The sequence below is a fragment of the Chrysochloris asiatica genome, unplaced genomic scaffold, assembly GCF_000296735.1.
Source record: "Chrysochloris asiatica unplaced genomic scaffold, ChrAsi1.0 scaffold00115, whole genome shotgun sequence".
In the NCBI taxonomy this organism is placed as follows: Eukaryota; Metazoa; Chordata; class Mammalia; order Afrosoricida; family Chrysochloridae; genus Chrysochloris; species Chrysochloris asiatica.
Window position 1 is genome coordinate 6,193,730 of NW_006408633.1, and position 19,889 is coordinate 6,213,618.

The 19,889-nt window shown below is 40.4% G+C and overlaps 1 protein-coding gene across 1 annotated transcript; it reads right to left on the bottom strand.

Annotated features, from left to right (window-relative positions):
- Positions 1 to 1,476: 1,476 nt before the first annotated feature.
- TMEM165 (transmembrane protein 165) lies at positions 1,477 to 17,967 on the bottom strand. The gene is made up of 6 exons (XM_006868076.1): positions 17,962 to 17,967; positions 17,402 to 17,627; positions 12,018 to 12,193; positions 7,338 to 7,520; positions 3,616 to 3,721; positions 1,477 to 1,914 (listed from the first exon to the last, which is right to left on the bottom strand). The coding sequence occupies exons 1-6, from the start codon at positions 17,965 to 17,967 to the stop codon at positions 1,838 to 1,840; spliced, it is 774 nt and encodes a 257-aa protein (XP_006868138.1). The 3' UTR covers positions 1,477 to 1,837.
- Between the last annotated feature and the right edge of the window lie 1,922 nt (positions 17,968 to 19,889).

Below are 19,889 nucleotides of genomic sequence, written 5' to 3' on the forward strand. Positions count from 1 at the left end.
ATGCCAGCTGCTTGCGAGCAGGGGAATTCTTTTCTTAAAAAGAGAACATTAGAGATAATTCCTCCATCTCCCTGCTAGAAATAGCCAAAAGCAGCCCGACTCATGAGACCCCATGAATAATGAGACAAAACGGATCAGTTGCAGATTAGACTGCTTTTTTTTTTTTTTTTTTTAAAAGTAGATCACCAGGCTTTTCGTCCAGGTCTCCCTTCCTCTGCTGAGCCCTCTACTGGCAGGTGGTGATGACTGCACGTTGGCGCACCGGCAGGTCTCCCTCCGCCTGGAGAGCGAGCGTCTCAAGACTGGCACTTAACCAAGCAGTACCAGCAGTGTCTAACTGCAAAACGGCAGGCAAGGTGTGCTCAGGGATCAAACATGAAATGTCCTTGAAGAGCTTAATAATCACAAACAATTTGCTTTTCTACTACAAATTTCCAAAGTTTACTATTCTTTCTCATCTATCTGTGCTACATTTGTGTTGAGAACCACTTTTAGACCTTATTACAGTGACTAACTTCTTCCCACAGTATGGCCTTGACAATTCTGCCTATTAAGTTGCTTTCACAAGTCTCTCCCAATGGCAGACCTTTGCTCAGGACACCTGAATTGCCCTGGATTTACTGCTACTCCTCATACAGGGAACACGTGTGTTTCTACAGAACTCTTGTCTGTCGAGTACGTTTAAAGAGACTATGGCAGTATTACTGCACAACACCATAAGCTGTTATGATACTTGCATGGAGTGTAGTCAAGTTAGAACACTACAATGATAATGATTGCTGAAAGTGGTCTGATAAAATGAGATAGAGCTTTAACACAATGACTCTGGAATGAAATTCTTTGGTTTGATTCCTGTCTCTACCATGTAACCTTGGGCAAATTATTATCTTTCACCTTTTTCAGATAGAAGATAGTACCCACTACCTCACAGAAGTGTGACAAGACAGTGCTTTGGAACAAGACCTGACTCTTGCTTAGCTACTTTAGGTATATCTCAAATATTTATCAACTTCAGAAATAGATTGATAAATATGGAAACTACTACCTTTGATAAAGTTAGGAACTTTTACAACACACAAGGAAAACCAAGCACTGGTCATACCACTTTTATTTACATTGTATCTATGTTACATTGTTATTCAATATAGAAAAAATATGAATACATTTATAGTATTCTTTTAATTTGGTAAATCCATAGTGTCAAATATTGACTGCTGTTATATTGGGTTTCCCACCCAATTTAAAAAAAAAAAGAAGAGGGCTGGATCTGGCAGAGCTGCTCCCGAGTCTTACTACTACTGGGAGAATAATAATGTCGGATTCTTCTCTCTCTCTCTCTCTCTCTCATAAAGAACCTCATTTTTTAAAAAGACTCAGTTAAACTGATTCCTGGCTTGAGGGAATGTTTTAAAAGATAGAAATTCATTCATTCTCCTCCCACCCCCCCAAGAAAAAGATTTATCTTAAAACACTTTCAGTGATCCAGAAGAAAATTTCTATTCTTTATAAAGGGGTCAGTGCTGAAAGAAAATAAGTGGTAGACCCCAACACACAATGGGTTTGCATTCCAAAAAAATGGAGACTATATTAACATAATTATGCTGGAGGAAAGAAAACCCACACTTACAGATCAGGTTTGTTTTGTTTAAAATCCATGTTGCAAAATACAATCGATGATTATCTCCTTTGGACCTAATACTCTTCATTAAATGGTTCAAACTCACAAATCAATGCTACCAAATACATTATTTTCTATCGCTTTTAGTTATAATGTGCACAGTGTACAGAATGCCAAGAGTTGCCTATCTACAACTGGTACAAATAAACAAATAGCTTGTTAAAAACCAGAATCAGGACTTATAAATAGTGCAGAAAATGCAAACGCCAAAAAAACGATGCCTCCTATGATTGTCACTGAAAGAGAAGAAAAAAGAATTAAGTAAGGCAAAATTCCTATAGTCCAGTACTGTACAGTATCAGAGAGCCAGGATGTTGCCCACTAGTCTCCCAATCTAGTCAACTAACCTTGAGAACAGACTGGAACCACTGAAACCCTGTTTCCACAGCCAGAGCACTTCACATGCCTAACTTCTCAAGCACTGCTGGGCTAAGTGACAGGATTGTGTTAAATTGAGAAAGTGGGGAAAGTAACAGTAGAGCGGTACTTCATTTTAAGAGCAATTTATTGGGACCCTACCCAGAGAAGCAGTGATGCCTGAGATGGAGGCAGAGACAATGACGTGGAACGATGGAGCAGCTGGGGACTTTAGACACAGAGAGGGAGAGAGGCTGTGTGCTGAAGACTGAGGGTGGGAGGGAATTTAGGGGGCAGACTTGCAGCGTATACCCTTTGGTTGGTTGATGATGCATGGAGGGGACTGGAACCATGGCAATGAGACAATATATGATAGAATGAATGTAAAACTAATGTTCTCCCATGTAAACTATCATATAATTCACAATAAAACATTAAAAAAAGCAATTTATAAGCAGGACTGTGTCTGGCTAGCAGAGACTCAACATCACTAGAGGGCACAGACTGCACTAGGTGACACTGTTAAAGGGTAACACCAAAGAGACTGACTGTAGACGAAGGATTTTTAAAAATAAAATATCCCTATCATTAGTTACAACAACAACACTTTTTGAAAGCCCAGCACATGTGTCACTATTACCTACAAGGCTAAAACTCTGTCATTACTGGGGCCCACATTGCTGCTGTTCCCACTGCTACTAGCAATCCTGGGGTGGGGCTGCAGGTGAATGTGCTGGACTGCAAGGTGGGTTTGAACCAAGGATGAGCAGTGCAAGCTCACCAGCCGCACCTTGGAAACCCTATACGGGGTTGCTAGAGATCAGAACCAACTTGATGGCACTCAACAGCAACAAGTGTTTTTTGATAGTGACTGATTTTGTCAAATTTTCTGGTGTTTTACCTACAATATTGTGGTAAGTACTACTTGTGAATGAAGTAATAATCAAAGAAGGTAAAAAAAAAAAAATTCAAATAATGTAATGTAATTCAGTGTATAAACAGATTTTACAAAATAATTTTGTTACTAGTCATATAATACTATACTAAGAAACAATAATTTTAAGCAACTTATGACTCAGAGTCTGACTACAATTGATAATTACTGCGGCTTTGGTATGGACTGGTCCGAGAGGCAGTCCATGATGCAGGAGGACTGGGTGGGACCAACACTAGTGAGACCACTGAAGAGACTTTAGTCCTCTTTAAGAGCTCACTGTTACTGTTCAGCAGAACCGGTTAAATATGGTTTCCACCCATGATTTCCCAGTCTCTTAGAACACATTTGTAAAGTCAAAAATGCTTTATTTAAATACCACTTAGAGAAAACATGTTGAGAAAAAGCTCTACTATGAATTCAACAAGACTTCTAAATAAATTTGTCATTACTATCTTCACATGAGAACAATAGTTCACATTTGCAAGACTAGGAGTAATAGTTCCGATCTCAGGGCCTCTAACCTTCTAATTACAAAATTTGGATATATTTAAAAATGAAAAAATACTTAAAGCTAATTTCCTTTATCTAATCTCTGTGATTCTAAAACGTGAAAGCAGACAGCGTTGCCGACGTAGAGACTTACCAGTTCTGACAGAGATCTTCTGTGCTACCATTCTCCCGCCAATGACTGCCAGTCCAGTGCATAAGCAGTGGCCCACTGTTCCGCCCACCGCCACACCGTAGGGGTCCTGCAAACAAGTGTGCAAACATTCCTTAAGACCACGGTGCAGATTTTGCCATGTAAAAAAGGGAAAACGCACTGAAAATGAAAGTAACAAAAAGCAAAGCACAGAATAATATAAAAAATTCAAGTGCACTATAAATTTAGAATTGCACTTTAAAATTTTTTATAAAGCTGTTTAATGTAATATGCAGGACTGCAAAGTCGTTTTGAACTGCAAGGTTGGTGGTTCAAGCTCACCAGCCATTCCTTGGAAACCCTATACAGGGTCCCTATGGGTCAGACCCGACTCCTAGGCATTTAACAAAACAACATACCAATTATAGATACTGTAATTAGGACTAGAGTTAAAAGGAGACAATTCAAACTTAATCCTTTGTAAAGTCAGAATATCCCTGCTGAAATGAAGCTATTCAGTGAGCAGTTACTAAACTCCCTTCCAAGCCAGTAATTAGTACTTCTGTGGCCAGTACCCCGGAGACGACACACTTCTTGTCTCAGTTAATGCTGAGTATTGTGAGAAAACAAAGGAAGCCTTTACCATACAGGTGGCTGCTCCCTGCAAGGCGAGACCCCCATCTCCCTAGCACAAGAAAGGGTCTTTCAAAGAACTCTTGCTGCCACAGCATGCTGGAGGCACTCCGACTTGGGGGGGGGAGGGGTTCAGTCCAGGTTTTCTGGAGAAGACAGCCCTGAAGATGAGCAGGAGTCACCAGGAGGAGTTGATTTTGTTTGTAGGAGAGGGAGCATTCTAAGCAGAAGGCAACCAGCCAGAGAGAGAATCTAGAGGCACCTCTAGAGAGAATCAAAGAGTCACAATTGAAGACAGCAAGGTAGGTGGGGACAGGGTCATGTAGGATCTGATAGAAGCTTTCCTAGACTTGACCCTGACACACTGTTGACTTCTGTTTTGAATGTCTCGTGTGCAGAGCAACGAGCTCTGGTACCATAATGGTTACCAGTCGGGCTGCTAACCTCAAGGTCAGCAGTTCTAAAGTACCAGCTGTTCCGCAGGAGAAAGATACAGTTTCCTGTTCCTGTAAAGATTGACAGCTCGGAAACCCTGTGCAGAGTCGCTGTTAGTCAGAACCAACTCCACAGCACACCACCACCACCACCACCACTACCACCACCGTGTACAGAACAAACGAGGGAAGCGAGATGGAAACAGGCTGGTCAACTGGGGGGCTACTGCAGAGGACCTGACAAGAAACCGCGGCGGCTTGGACTGAGGTGAGACACAACAGGCAGAGGAGGCGGCTTGCAGACCTGGTATGGTGCTGTAAGAAAAACACTGCACTGCTAGGTCGGAGGTTCAAACTCAACAGTCACACCCCAGAAACCCTATTCAGGGTCACTATGAGTAGGAACCTACTCAATGACACTTAACATAATGAAAGTCAAAGACTACAGCTTTCAGTGTAAACTAACCCTTCAAAGTGCAGAAAACAAAAATCCTCACTAGACTTACAAGTTAATTCCCTTCAACAATCACTGTTCATGAGCAGCAGTTAAAGGAAATGGTGTGTTACAGTGGGCAAATTGCTGCAAGAGACTTCTTGAATGTTCTAACCAGCAAAGAAATCATGTTGATGGCTAAGGTGTGCCTGACCCAAGCCTTGGTCTTCTTAATTGCCTCATGAATGCAAAAGCATGTGAAAAAAGAAGACAACTAATGCATTTGGACTTGGTGTTGGTGAAGAATACAGCATACAAATGCCAAAAGCAATATACAAATAAGTCTTTTAAGAAATGCAACCATAATACTCCTTAAAAACAACACAATGAGGTAGCTACATTCCCACTTCCTTACTGAGGATACACATCACCAGAAAAGAGGCCTCGCTAGAGAAGGACATCATGTTTTGTGAGGCGCAGGGATTGATGAAGGCGAGGGAAACCCTGACTGAGGTGGGTGGCCACAACAGCCAGTCACCTACTACTGCTACCACAGAAACAGCAAAAGTGAACGCCCTGAACAAACAGGAATTCATTCTCAGCTCACAGAGGCTAGAAGTTTGAATTCAGGTGCCAGCCCGGGAGGCTTTCTCTCTGCTCTGAGGGCAGGTCCTTGTCTCTCTACCCAGGCATCTCTTCCCAGGCCTGCCTGATCTGTTTTTACATCTCAAAAGAGAACCCCTTACATTACTACTGCCCCATTACCATAAAGATAACCCATTCCCAAATGGAATCAGAACCCAAAGTGCACAAAGCTCAGGATTCACTGCACATATTTTAGGGGAACACAATTCAATCTGTAACAAATGGGCTCAAGCATAGCAAAGATCACAAAGATGGTGCAAAAGTGAGCAACAGTCACCGTGAAGCAGAGCTGACCCAACAGCTACTAACAGTAAGTCCAGGCTCAATACCCGCCATTTCTGATACACAGCAACTTTAAGGACATAGTGTGCCACTACAGGACAAGCACTGGACTGCTAGTCACAAGGTCGGCACGTCAAACCTACCAGCCCCTCCTGGGAAAGCCTATACAGGGTCACTATGAGTAGGAACCAACTCTACAGCACTTGATAGCCACCCAGAAGGGAGCAGAACTGCCTCGCAGGGTCTCCCAGCTGCACGTCTCTGCAGGAGCAGACTGCGCACCTACCATGAGCAGCTGACCCCTGTGCCACCAGGGCTCCATAGTGAAACTCTGGGGTTCTGAAACAGGAAACATCGGATGGGAAGCCTCCAAAAGCTTCAATAAACTATGCTTAATACCATCACTGTTGGTTTTTAATATAGGGGAAGCAGTGGGCAGCAGAGTTAAAAGTGAAGTTAGGGAGTTCAATTGGATGGTGAGTAACGAATTGAACGTAATAGCTATAGGAAAGAATGCAGGAGGAAAATGCTGACCACACAACCACAAGGAAAGCTACATTCAAGAGATGACAGAGGAGGAGGAAGCCCAAAGGAGACTGAAGAGTGAGCAGGCAATCTGCCACCCCAAGAGGACCCACAGGGACACTGCTGTCTGCTCAGAGCACTAGATTGCTATCACTGCTGAGGGCAGAAATACAGACTGACTAGGTATTGTGAAAGAAACCAATCCTGGCACACACCTTTACCAATTTTAAACCACTAGGTGTTTTGTTCTCTTCTAACAACTAAATGCCTCTTTGTCTACAGGTTCCTCATAAGCACAATTAAGTGTTCTGGAATACTCATTCTCCACAATGTTGTCCATAGCTTGTCATGATCCACACAATCGAAAGCCTTTGCTTAGACAATAAAGCACAGGTAAACATCTTCCTGGTATTTTTTGCTTTCAGCCAAGATGCATCAGACATCAGCAGTGATATTCCTCGTTCTGCGTCCTCTTCAGTAACAGTTTATATTTCCAACAAGCATGCAAACCAAAGTTTGAGAGAAGAAAGAAAACCAAGAAGACAACTACCACGATGTTTTTTTTTTTGTTTGTTTTTTGTTTTAGCAAGATGACTGTGGGAACTGGTAAGTCAATTTTGAAGAGAACCAGGAGAGTCAGATCTAAAACCCAGAACCTAGCAGTGTAAATGTCCCCTTGGGCCCACCTCATCTCTGTGACCAGTGTTCTCTGGAATATAGTAAATTTAGTCCTATTAGCAGTCATTCCGATATCACCCTCAGACATCACTCACCTCTCTAGCTGCCAAGACGATTGTGGTCAGTTGAGAGCGATCCCCCCATTCTGCTAAGAATGTTAATGTGAGAGCTTGAACAAAGATGGGTGAAATAAAATGCAACCACTTTTTCTGAGGTATCGTTGTGTTTGTGCCCGTTTCAACATCTCCTGGTCCATTTAAGAGTTTAGTTCGTTGAAGCTAAATTAAAGACGAAAAATTATATTAATACCAAAACCAGAAAATTCAACATTAACTATTAAGGCCAGAATCACTTAATCTAAAGTGTTTAAATTGTGTAACCCCCAATTTATCTTTGAACCATTATTTCACAGAACAGCAAAATGCTGTTACTTCTTCCAATACTTCCTTTGTTAATTAAACAATATTTACCAATCACTTGCTATCCTAGAAGCTGCGAAAGAACCATATAAAATGATACATATAAAGATGTAAAAATAAGAGGGTACGTCACACAGTACTAAGGTTTCAGTTCAGACATTCACAGGTGTATTTCAAATAAAACATGTTTAAACATGTTTCTGCAATCAGTTGATGGTTGCAGACAAGTTATCTCAGTAATATACTTGTCTTCATCTTGTTTTTTCTTGTTAGGTACCATCAGTCGGTTCAAACTCACAGTGACCCTGCACAACAGAATGAAACACTACCCAGTCCTGTGTCAGCCTCAAAATCATTCTTACACTTGAACCTACTGTTGCTGCCACTGCCGGTCCATCTCGAGGGCAGTCCTCTTTTTCGCTGACCCTCCAAACTTAGTGTCCTTTTGCAGGGACTTGTATCTCCTGATAACATGTCTGAAGTATGAAAAATGAAATCTTGCAATCCTGGCTTCTAAAGAGCATTCTGCCTGTAATTCTTTCAACACAGACTTATTTGTTCTTCTGGCAGTCCATAGCACTTTCAGTATTCCTTTCCAACCTATAACTCATAAGCATCAATTCTTCTACACTCTTCCTTATTCACTGTCCAACTTTCACATGTATATGAGGCAAATGAAAGCACTATGGTTTGGATCAGGTGCACTTTAATCCTCAAACAGACATCTTTCCTCTTCAACACTTTAAAGAGATCTTGTACAGCAGATTTGCCTAATGCAATACGTCATTGGATTTCTTAGCTGCTGCTTACATGAGTGTTGATGGTTGATCTGAGCAAAATAAAGTCTTTCACAACTTTAATCTTTTGTACTTTCATATGGATGTTGTTTATTGGTCCAGTGGTGAGGATGTCTGTTTTCTTTTCACTGAGGTACAACCCAACCTGAAGGCTGTGGTCTTTGACCTTCATCAATATTTTAAGTCCTCTTTGCTTTCAGCAAGCAAGGCTGTTTCATCTGCATGTCACAGGTTGCTAATGAGTCTTCCTACAATCCTGATGCCACGTTCTTCTTCATATTATGAAATGAAGTATTATTTCTCAGATTATTTGCTCAGCATACAGACTGAGTTAAATATGTTGAAAGAATACAACCCCGGCACACCCATTTCCTGACTGAAAACATTATCGCCCTGTTCTTTTTCAACAGCTGCCTCTTACTCTATGTACAGCTTCCTCATGAGCATAACTATTCTGGAATACCCATTCTTTGCAAGGCTATCCAGAGCTTGTCATCCACACAGTTGAATGCCTCTGCACAGTCAATTAAACACAAGTAAACATCTTTCTGGTATTCTCTGCTTTCAGCTGTAACACTTCTAACATCAGCAGTGGTATCCCTAGTTTCATGTCCATTTCTGAATCCAGCTTGAACTTCCAGCATTTGTCTGTTGATGCACGGTTACAGCCATTTTTAAAGTACCTTCAGCAAGATATTCTTCAATGATTGCCACATTTTGTTGGGCCACCTTTCTTTGAAATGGGCACAAATATGGATCTCTTCCAATCCAACAGCCAGGTGAGATGTCATCCAAATTTTTCAGCATAGATTAAGTGAGTGTTTCTGGTGGTCCCTCATATTGTTGAGAGATTTCCATTTGTATTCCGTCAATTCCTAGAATCTTGGTTTTGCCAATGCCTTCATTACAGCTTGGACTTCTTCCTTTAATACCATTAGTTCTTGATCACGTACTACCTCTTGGAATGGGTGATCATTGACCATTTCTTTTTGGTACAGTGATTCTGAGCTTACATTCAATCTTTTGATGCTTTCTGCATCATTCGATATTTTGCCCATAGAATCTTTCAATATTGCAAGTCAAGGCATGACTTTTTCCTTCAGTTCCCTCTGCTTGAGAAATGCTATGCATGTTTTTCCCTTTTGGCTTTCTAACTCCAGTCTTTTCACATTTCATTATAATATTTGACATTGTCTTCTTGAGCTGTCCTTTGAAATTTTCTGTTCCACTCTGTGACTTCCTCATTTCTTACATTTGCTTTAGCATCGCTATGCTGAGGAGCAAGTTTCAGAGTCTCTCCTGACATCTATTTTGGGTTTTATGTTTGTTTGTTTTTCCAACTTCTTAATGACCTGTTGCTTTCTTCCTGTAATGACATCCTTGATGTCATTCTATAATTCTTCTGGTCTTCAATCATTAGTATCCAATGTATCAAATCTGTTCTTGAGATGGTCTCTAATTTCAATTAGGATATATCCAAGGTCACATTTTGGCACTCGTGAACTTGTTTTAATTTTCTTCAGCTTCAGCCTGAACTTGTATATGAGCATTGATGGTCTGTTCCAGTCTTCCCTGGTCTTGTATTAGCTGATGATATTGAGGTTTTTTACCATTCCTTCCCACAGATATAATCAATTTGATTCCCATGTGTTCCACCTGGTAAGGTCCATGTGTATAATCACCCTTAAGGGATTTAAAAAAGGTATTTGCAGTAAAGTCACTGATCTTGCAAAATTCTATCACGTAAACTCCAGCATAATTTCTATCAACTGTCATATTTTGTAACTACAGACCCTTTGTTTCTAATCAGGACTAATTATCAATGTATTTTGATCAATTTCAGACTTAGGAAGTTGGTAAGAAGCATTTAATTTCATTAGTGTTAGTGGTTGGTATGTAAATTTGAATAATAGTATTATTAATTGGTCTTCCTTGTATACATATGGATATTTTTCTATCAGAGGCAGCATTGTACTTCAAGGTAGATCTTGAAATGCTCTTTTTCATGATGAATGCTACAGAATTCCTCTTTAATGTGTCATTCCCAGCATAGTAATACTGTTTGATTCAAAATGAACAATAACAACCCATTTCAGCTCATTAATGCCTAGGATATCGATGTTTATGCATTCCATTTCATTTTGACAACTTCCAATTTTCTTAGATTTATATGTTATACATTCTACATTCTGATTATTAATTAATGTTTGAAGCTGTTTCTCATTTTGAGTTGTTCCCCATCAGTAAATGAAGGTCCGAAAGCTTTACTCCAGTCAGTGGCATTCTGATGAAAAGCTTAACTCCATCCACTTCATCACGGTCAGCTCTACTTTGAGGAGGCAGTTCTCCCCCGGTAGTATTTTGAATGCTTTCTAACAAGAGGGACTCATCTTCCAGCACTATATCTGGCAATATTCCACTGCTATTCATAAGGTTTTCAGTAGCTAAACATTCAGAATTAGTTTTCCTCTCCTTCTTCATGTTAAGATGTCTTTTTTTTAAAAAAAAAAATCCAAAGAGTGCCTTCCATGGTGATATACTGGGTCTGTAAAATCAAGGTCATATTAGAAGGCTATGGAGACTGTTTTAGGTCCAAAGGAATAATCTTGATAGATTTTTCTTGAAGGACACAGGATGATCATAAAGGTTTGTTGGGAAGAAGTTTCAAGAATTGAAAATGGCACGAGTGAGAAAAAGGCAGGAAGGCTGCATCAAGGAATGGTTTTCAAATACAACAATGCACCTGCCCATTCTTAGACTAGCAAGGGCTATTGATTGTATAAGTATTTTGTTGTGACAGCTTACTCCATCTACCCTACAGTCCTGATCTTGCTCCTTCACACTTTTTAGTCCCAAAGGTCAAAGAACATTTCAAATAGATATGATTCAAGTCCCTCAACGATACCAAAACAGCTGAATGTGAAGAGCTTAGAATTCTTTTCGGAAGGGTTTGGCAGGGTGGTGGTTGTCAGATGCCATCAAGTCAGTTCTGACTCATTGCGACCCTGGGTAGGGTCTCCGAGGAGTGGTTAGTGAGTTCGAACCACTACCCTTGTGGTTCAAATCAAATTGTGGTCCAGTGCTTATCCTTCAGCACCACACCAGGACTCCTTGGGAGGGTTACTGTTATTGTTGTTAAATGCCGTTGAGTCGGTTCTGACTCACAGTGACCATGAATAGGGTTTCCAAGCAGCTGGAAGGGTTGATATAAAGGTGGAAGTTGTGCCTTCAGTAGTGTCAATACCTAGATAGAGGACATACGAGGAACTATAGCTTCACATTTTGATATTTTTGTTTAATAAAGGTTTCTATGATTTTATAGTAAAAATAATTTTTTACATATTCTCACACAGCTCCTGCTTTTCCGGAGCTCACAACAGATCTAACTAAGGAACCTGATTCTATCAGTTCAGTATTCACCTCTCGCTACTACATTCACACTAACTTGATCCCATTACAGCCGTAAATACGGAAAGTAGGCACACTCTGCTACTGCTGGGGCTCTTCCTTCTTAACTGAGTGCTTTTTGGTGCAGATATTTAGCAATGTTGTAACTTACTTCTTCATCTTTCTTCTTTATTTCTGCTTGAACTTCTTCTAGTTCCTCTTGACCCTCATCAGGGCTCATCTTTAGGCCTTCTCGTAGCATTCTAATGCCAAAAATGGCAAACAATGCAGTTGAAACATAGTATGTATACACTCTGGGGATGACTGTGGTAGCATAGCCAAATAACACTACAAGAGAATGCAACAGTACAATGGTTAGGTATCATGCATCCTGACTCACACTCTTTTCATGGAAAAATGTTGCCTGTTAGAAGCAAAGCTACCTTTAAATAATTTGACTTGTTTTTATATTTAACCTTTGTATAAGCACTTATTTCTTTAGTATGAGAACTAAAAGATAAATACTTTTAAGGCATTAGGTATCATAGCTATACTATTGGACTGCCAGTTGCAATGTTGGCAGTTCAAACCCACCAGCTACTCCTTGGAAATCTAATACAGGGCCGCTTTGAGTCAGAACTGACACTTAATTTCTGGGCTGGGAGCATAATGGTTAAGAGGCTGCTAACTTCAAGGTCAGCAGTTTGAAACTGTGGGAGAAAGATGAGGCTTTGGAGTTGTAGTGTGGCGCTGTAGGTTAATGTGCTGGACTCCAAAATCATTTGAACCACAAGATCAGCAGTTCAAGCTTACCAGCCACTCCTTGGAAACTCATACAGGGTCTCATATGGGTGAGAACCAACTCAACAGCACTTTACAACATATACCAACTTAGCAATCGAAAGTTAGACCATCTCATGAACAGATATGACGCATTAGACTCTAATGAGCAAAGACCAGAGGAGCTGTGGGATGACATTAAGAATACCCTATATAAAGAAAGCAAGAGTCATTAAAAAGACAGGAAAGAAAGAAAAGACAAAAACCAATGTCTGAAATTTGCTCTTGAATATAAATAAGCGAAAGCAACTGGAAGAAATGATGAGGCAAAAGAAATGAACAAAATATGTCAAAGGACAACTCAAGAACACAAAGTCAAGCATTATAATGAAATGTGCAAATATCTGCAGTTAGAAAATCAAAAACGGAAGAACATGCACATCATTTCTCAAGCTGAAAGAACTAAAGAAAAACTCAAGCCTTGGGCAGTAATACTAAGGTTCTATGGGCAAAATACTGAATGACAGGAAGTATCAAAAGACGATGGACAGTACACACATTCACTGTGCCAAAAACAACTGATCTACATTCAAACATTTCAGGACAGAGAATATAACCAAGAACTGATGGTACTGAAGGAATTAAGTCCAAGCTGCACTAATGGCAATAGCAAAAAACAAGTCTTCAGGAATTGGTGGAATACAAATTGAAATGTTTCAACAAACTGATGAAGGACTGGAGGCACTCACTTGTCTTTACCAAGAAATGTGGAAGATAGCTACCTGAACAACTAATTGGAAGAAATCCATATTTCCAAATCATTCCAAAAGGTGACCCAACAAAATGCAGAAATCAAACAGTATCATTAATATCACATACAAGTAAAATTCTGAAGATAATCTAAAAATGGTTATAGCAGAACATCAACAGGAAACTGCCAGAAATTCAAGCTGGATTCAGAAGAGGCCGTGGAACTAGGGATATCATTGCTGACGTCAGATGAATCTTGGCTGAAAGCAGAGAATACCAGAAAGATGCTTCACTGTAATTTACTGACTGCAAAGGCATCTAGGGCAGAGGGTCGGACAGAGAGCTGTGCTCTGGGCTGCTATAGCTTGACCTGAGCTGGTCCCAGGGCAGGCGTAGGCCATTGCCTGTGCATGTCTACTTGCCAAGGTGCCGACCCCACATGCAGCTGGTAGCAGAGTAAGTGTGCAATGCCCTGGCCCCGCAGTGCCCTCGGGTGACCAGATGGACCCATCTTATCTGAGAACAAGGGACATTTGATGCCTCTGCGTCCATGGCTCTCATGTCCACCCCAAGTCCTCGAAGACAGGAGATTCAAACAGGGAGAGCACAGCAGCTGACTGTCAGGACAGAGTGGCCCTGTGCATACCTCTGCAGCATTAGAACACAGATCTGCACTCCTCCAGGGCTGGGGCTGGCTGCCCTGGCCAGGCCTCTGTCAGGGGCACAAAAAGGGGTTTCTTCCCACAATGGAAAAAGCAGTTTGCAGAGCTGGGAAGGCAGGGGTTGCGTTAAAAACTCAAGAACAGGCTGGTAAGGGTCGCCTGCTAAAAGCCAAACCTCCACGTTTTCAGGCATCAAGATGAAGACTTACCATCAAATCTGTTGGACAGAGGGGGGAAGAAAAAAAAAGAAGCCACATGTGCAAGAAAAAAAAAATATTGGCATAATGCACTTAAGGAAATACCACACAGGTAACTGTGCAGTATATAAAGCATGTAACACATGTTATTTGTGTGAAAATAGTGTATACATCAGGGCACCAGGGAAGCAATGGCTCTGTATTAAAGCACTGGGCTGCAAACTACAAGGTCGGTGGGTTGAGCCCATCAACTGCTCTGTGGAAGAAAGATGAGGCTTTCTGCTCCTGCAATGATGTACTGTCTCAGAAACCCCAAACAGAGTCACTCTGAGTCAGAACTGACTCCATGGCACTTGCCAAGAACAGAAGGGTACCAATCAGAGAGAGCGTCTGAAATACTAGTATCAAGCCAAGCCGACTCCTCATAAACAAGAGGTAGTCCTCTGAGGCCTCTCTCTCATACAAGGGCCCAATAAAGGCAAAGCATTCAAAATGTATTTTAGCCTCAGTAAGGATAACAGAAATGATAACCATTTACTCTAGAGAAATTATGTCTCTTCCATCCCCCAATCAGTGCTACCAAAAGCTTCTTCCTTAAATGAGAGTCCTGTTACAGCGAAGAACATCAGAAAGAAAATCTCAAACCTTGTTTCACCACAGTGACACTTCTAACAGGGTTCCATGTCTAACCCATGCATCCATTTTAGAATCAAATTCTAAAGTAGAATGTTACCATGGGAATGTATATCAGGGTTATTTAAATTGATAACGTGAAATCAAATGCTTTCAGACAAAATATAAACCTGACTTGGTTTTATAGAACTAGTGTGGGAATTAGGGTATAAGCTGGAAATTTTCCATAAATTGAATATGCTAAATCTGAAGGTCCAAGGTTCCAACAAAAATATATTTAAAACATGATACAATACAGTTTTTTTTCAAATGAATCTTCTATTGGCAAAAGTACATTAAAATGAACAACAATATTTTAATATTTTAAGTGATTTCTAAACTTAAATACTCAAACCAAACCTGCTGTTATCAAGTTGATTGGAATGCATACCAACTCTACAAGACAGAGTAGAATGGCTTCAGTGGCACTGCAGAATAATACACTGGGCCACAAGGTCACTGGTTCGAATTCACAAGCCACTCCTTGGAAATCCTATACAGGGTTGCTATGAGTTGGAAACAATTCATAGGCACTTAACAACAACAATCTTTACAGAAGCAGACAGCCACATCTTTTCCTGCAGAATATCGTTCAAACCAATTGCTTTAACCACTGCACCACCAGTGCCCCTTTGGTTAAAACCAAACCCACAGCAATTGACTTGACTCCAACTCACAGCAACCTGACGGGGTACAGCAGATGTGCTCTTTAGTGTTTCTGAGTCTGGAATTCTTTATGGGAGGAGTAGCCCACTAAGTCACCAGGGCTCCTTCGAGGCTGACTGTGTAACACTCGTCACTGGATACAGTTCAGAACATTTTTTCCAGGATACTTGATGGCTTCCAGTTACCTGTTTTCAACTAAATCTACACAGGAATTATCTGAGTTGTCAGCTGATAGATGATTAAAAATCATCTCTGCTGACAGACCAGTGTATGATGTTTGGCATATAACTCAAAAGTACAAAAGAAATGAGTGATGTAGATATAACAAAATTCGTTCCCACCTACTTATTTATGTGAATAAAGCTGCTCAGTTCTGACATCTTTCAAAAAGAAAAATCAGTTAATGCTAACCCTTCCGCATTAGAACAATAATATTCACCCATAAGCATATAAACTAATTTAAAAAAAAAAATAGCCCTATCATCTCACTGAGATGCATTTCCATTCTTTAAAAGGTGCTTATTTAAGCTTATAAGGAGCTCTGGTAGCGTAGTGGTTACAAATCAGGCTGCGAACCACAAAGTCAGCAGTTCGAAACTTCCAGCTGCTCCACTGGAGAAAGATGAGGTTTTCTGCTCCCGTAAAGATTTATAGCCTTGGAAACCCTGTACAAGGTCGCTATGGGTCTAAACTGACTCAACGGCACTTAACAACAACATTTAAGCTTATGATATAATGTGCTTTGATTAGTTGTGTGTATTAATAGTTTCCCTTTTGGTTAGCAGCTGAGCGCTTCACTACCGAGCCACCAGGGCACCTAAGTTGGAAGTGACAGCAGTAAAATTTTCTGATATAGTTCAAACGCATTCCAGATAAGTGACTTTGCCATTTCCAAGTTTCTTCACTTGTCCTATTTCTGATCTGCTTTTGAAGGGACAGTTGTGTTTTTATGGTGAAATATGAGCAGCACTTATGCTAATTTACACATGTGAAAAATAGTCTGATTATATTAGTCATTAAAATGCTCCTATCTTTAAAACACATTTCAACATTAACAAGCAGCTGGAGGTGGAAGTTGTTCTGTGCTATAAGAAACTCAATTCATAATGCTGAACTAAGACATGCTGAAGCAGGAAAGGGAATGAGTGAACACTGCCAACACAGTATCTCCTGGAATACCTACCACACCCATGGGGTGTGTGGATATCAGTGTCCCCAGCTGGCAGATGGAAACCTAAGCTCAGGAAGGCAAAGTAGCTTCCCATTAGGCTAATACATGGCATGAGTCACAGGACTGTGCATATGGTTAATGCTCTGGGCTGCTAACCAAGAAGCAGAAAGTTTGACTTCATCCAGAGGTGCTTCAGAAGAAAGGTCTAGCAATCGACTTTCCAACAATCAGCCACTGGAACAGTTCTACTAACACATCATGAGTCACAAGCTGGGTTTTGTTTTTTAATATATTATTAAACCAAATGGGGACACAAACAGGGACTGTGGCTAAGAAGAACATGTCGTCCCTTTACCATAACGGGTAAGACTAGCTTCGTAGACTACAATCAACTGCAGTGAAGTCTCAGTAATGTTGAGGCCGACTTCTAAGATATCAGATATAAATCAACTTATCTGGATTGAAAACTAAAAGGCAAAAACAGAGCAAAAGCCAGGATGAAATTAAACGAGGAATGTGTATTCTGGCTGTAAAGAGATGATGATTTCATCGTAAAAGTACCAAACTCCAAGACAACTGTATGAATCAGTGACTCAATGTCAAATACGCTTTCCCTTTAATTCAGCCAAGACCTTTCCAGGGTGGGCAGCACACTCACCTGATAAGCACGTCATCAGGCCCAAGGCAAGCATAGCACCAGCCAACACTGTCAGCCGGTTATAGCGCATTGCCATGATGGCGGCTATGAAGAATGTCTTGTCCCCCAGTTCAGACACAATGATAACTGATATAGCAGCAACAAATGCATGGATAAATCCCAGATTTGTTTGGGCAGCTGGATCTTCAATATTTGTATGAACCGGAGCTGCTGGTGTGACGCCTTTCTATTTAAAAAAAAAAAAAAAAAAAGTGACTTCTTAATTTTTTGCTTTTAATATCAACCAATCCTGGTGAGAAAAGTACAGCAGGATCAGAGTACTGTCAACATTTTCTTAAATTACAATATTAAAAACTAGGGCCATAATGTGACCAATTACCATTCACTTACTGCTAATCAAATGTCTAAGTGCATGCATACTATGTGCAACAATTGTCTTTTCAATACAATGTAGTGGTTAAATATGTGAGCTCTGGAATCACAATGCCTGTGCTGAGATCCAAGGCACTATCAGTTACTGCATGGCCTTAAGCAAGTAAGTACACCCATTCCTCACTTACCAACATGATAAGTTTCCAAAGACCAGGTTTTATCAGCATTATATAAAAATAGAGGATGACCACATTAGATTACAATGGAAGGTACATCATTACATAACTACCAAACCACTGAGAATCATGACCTAGCCAAGCTGACCTTAACCATCACAGGCAGCATTACTCTCACCTCACACCTCCACAACTGTCACTGCCAGACATATATCATTAATGGACAAAACAGTCATCATTCTTACTATCATTATGAATAGAAAATGTTGGATAACAAGGTAGTAGGTAAAAAGAAGAGCAGGTGTGTAACTCTTGTAACTAAACTTTCATTTATAAACAGGAGAAATATTAAACCTCATCAGGTGGTTGTGAGGCTCAATGAGTTCAAACACACACCACCATTAGAATGATGCCAGGATGCAGTAAGCATAGCATGTCACAACATGACCAGGTTCACCTTCCCAAATCTTATTTCATTATATGATTTCACTATTTAAGAAATTATTAATGGCCTTTTAAAATCTAGAACATACAATTTAAACCCTTAATTCTGTTATCTATCTTTAAACACTTTACATCTAATCATGTTCTAGTTCCACAAATGAATCTTATACCCCCATCCTGGATAATGAGTCAAAAGAAATATGTGAGCTACAAACACAATTACATATGTAATTAAAAATGTTTTCAGTCATATTAAAAAAATGAAACCCACTTTCCCCAACATTGCAGGCCTTAAATAAAACTGCACACTGTAGACAGTAAGTGTGGCAGGTACTGACAGGTACAGTTTAAGGTAGAAATAATCAAGGAGTTAAATGTATTTCTTTTATAACAGAGATATGTATAAGCTGAATACTCTTATCTATAATAATGTTGTCAAGAGCCACTGAGTCGGTTCTGACTCATAGAGACCCTGTATCCAATTTCTGAGGAGTGGCTGGTGAATTTGAACTGCCGACCTTGTGGCTGAAAACAACTTTGCAGTCCAGTGCTTATCCTACAGCACCATACCAGGTGCCACAGTGGTAAGTATATTTAACTATGTGGGAGAAAGATGAAGCTTTCTGAAGATTTGTTGTTGTTAAGTGCTGCTGAGTCGGTTTCAAGTTGGTTCTGACTCATAGGGACTCTGTATAGGGTTTCTGAGGCTGTAAATCTTTATGGGAGCAGAAAACCTCAACTGTCTCCTGCGGAACTGGTGACCATGAGATTAGCAGTCCGACTTGTAACCACTATACTACCAGAGCTCATTCTTACTCCAGTTAAAAGGGGCCAATTCTTTGAAAGCTGTGCCCATCTTTAGACAAGTCCTACAGGAAAACACTGTTCTGCATTTATTTATTCATGGCCCAGCCTGGGGGACTTAACACCTGTCAGGGAATCTCTGATCAATGGGGCAAGTGGTTTTGAGATTTATCCCATAAGGCTCCTTCAGAGTCTCAGCAGGCTCTGTACTAGTGACTCACCTTGAAAATGCACCCAGATACTGACTTCTACAGAACACAGGCATATTCTAAAATACACCCAGATACTGACTGACTTCTACAGAACACAGGCATATTCTAACCACAGGGAATAAACCACTGAATGGACAGATTGAACCACAATGAGAAACAGACTTAGGACCAAAATGAAAAATCCCATATGCTTATGGACTAGATTAAGAAACCTGGTGGCACTGTGGATTAAACACTACACTCCTAACTGAAAGATCAGCGGTTCAAACCTAGGAGCAGCTCCGTGGTACAAAACGGAAGCTGTCTGCTTCTATACGGCCCATGACTTGGGATGGACTCAATCCCAATAGTTTTATGGACTAGTTAAGGGGCAAGAAGGTAGTCCCTTAAAGTTAATTTTATTAAATGAAACACAATGAAGGCATTGTGACCAACAGATCAGAACACTAAGTGGAAAACACTAGATGCTAAACCAGTTAA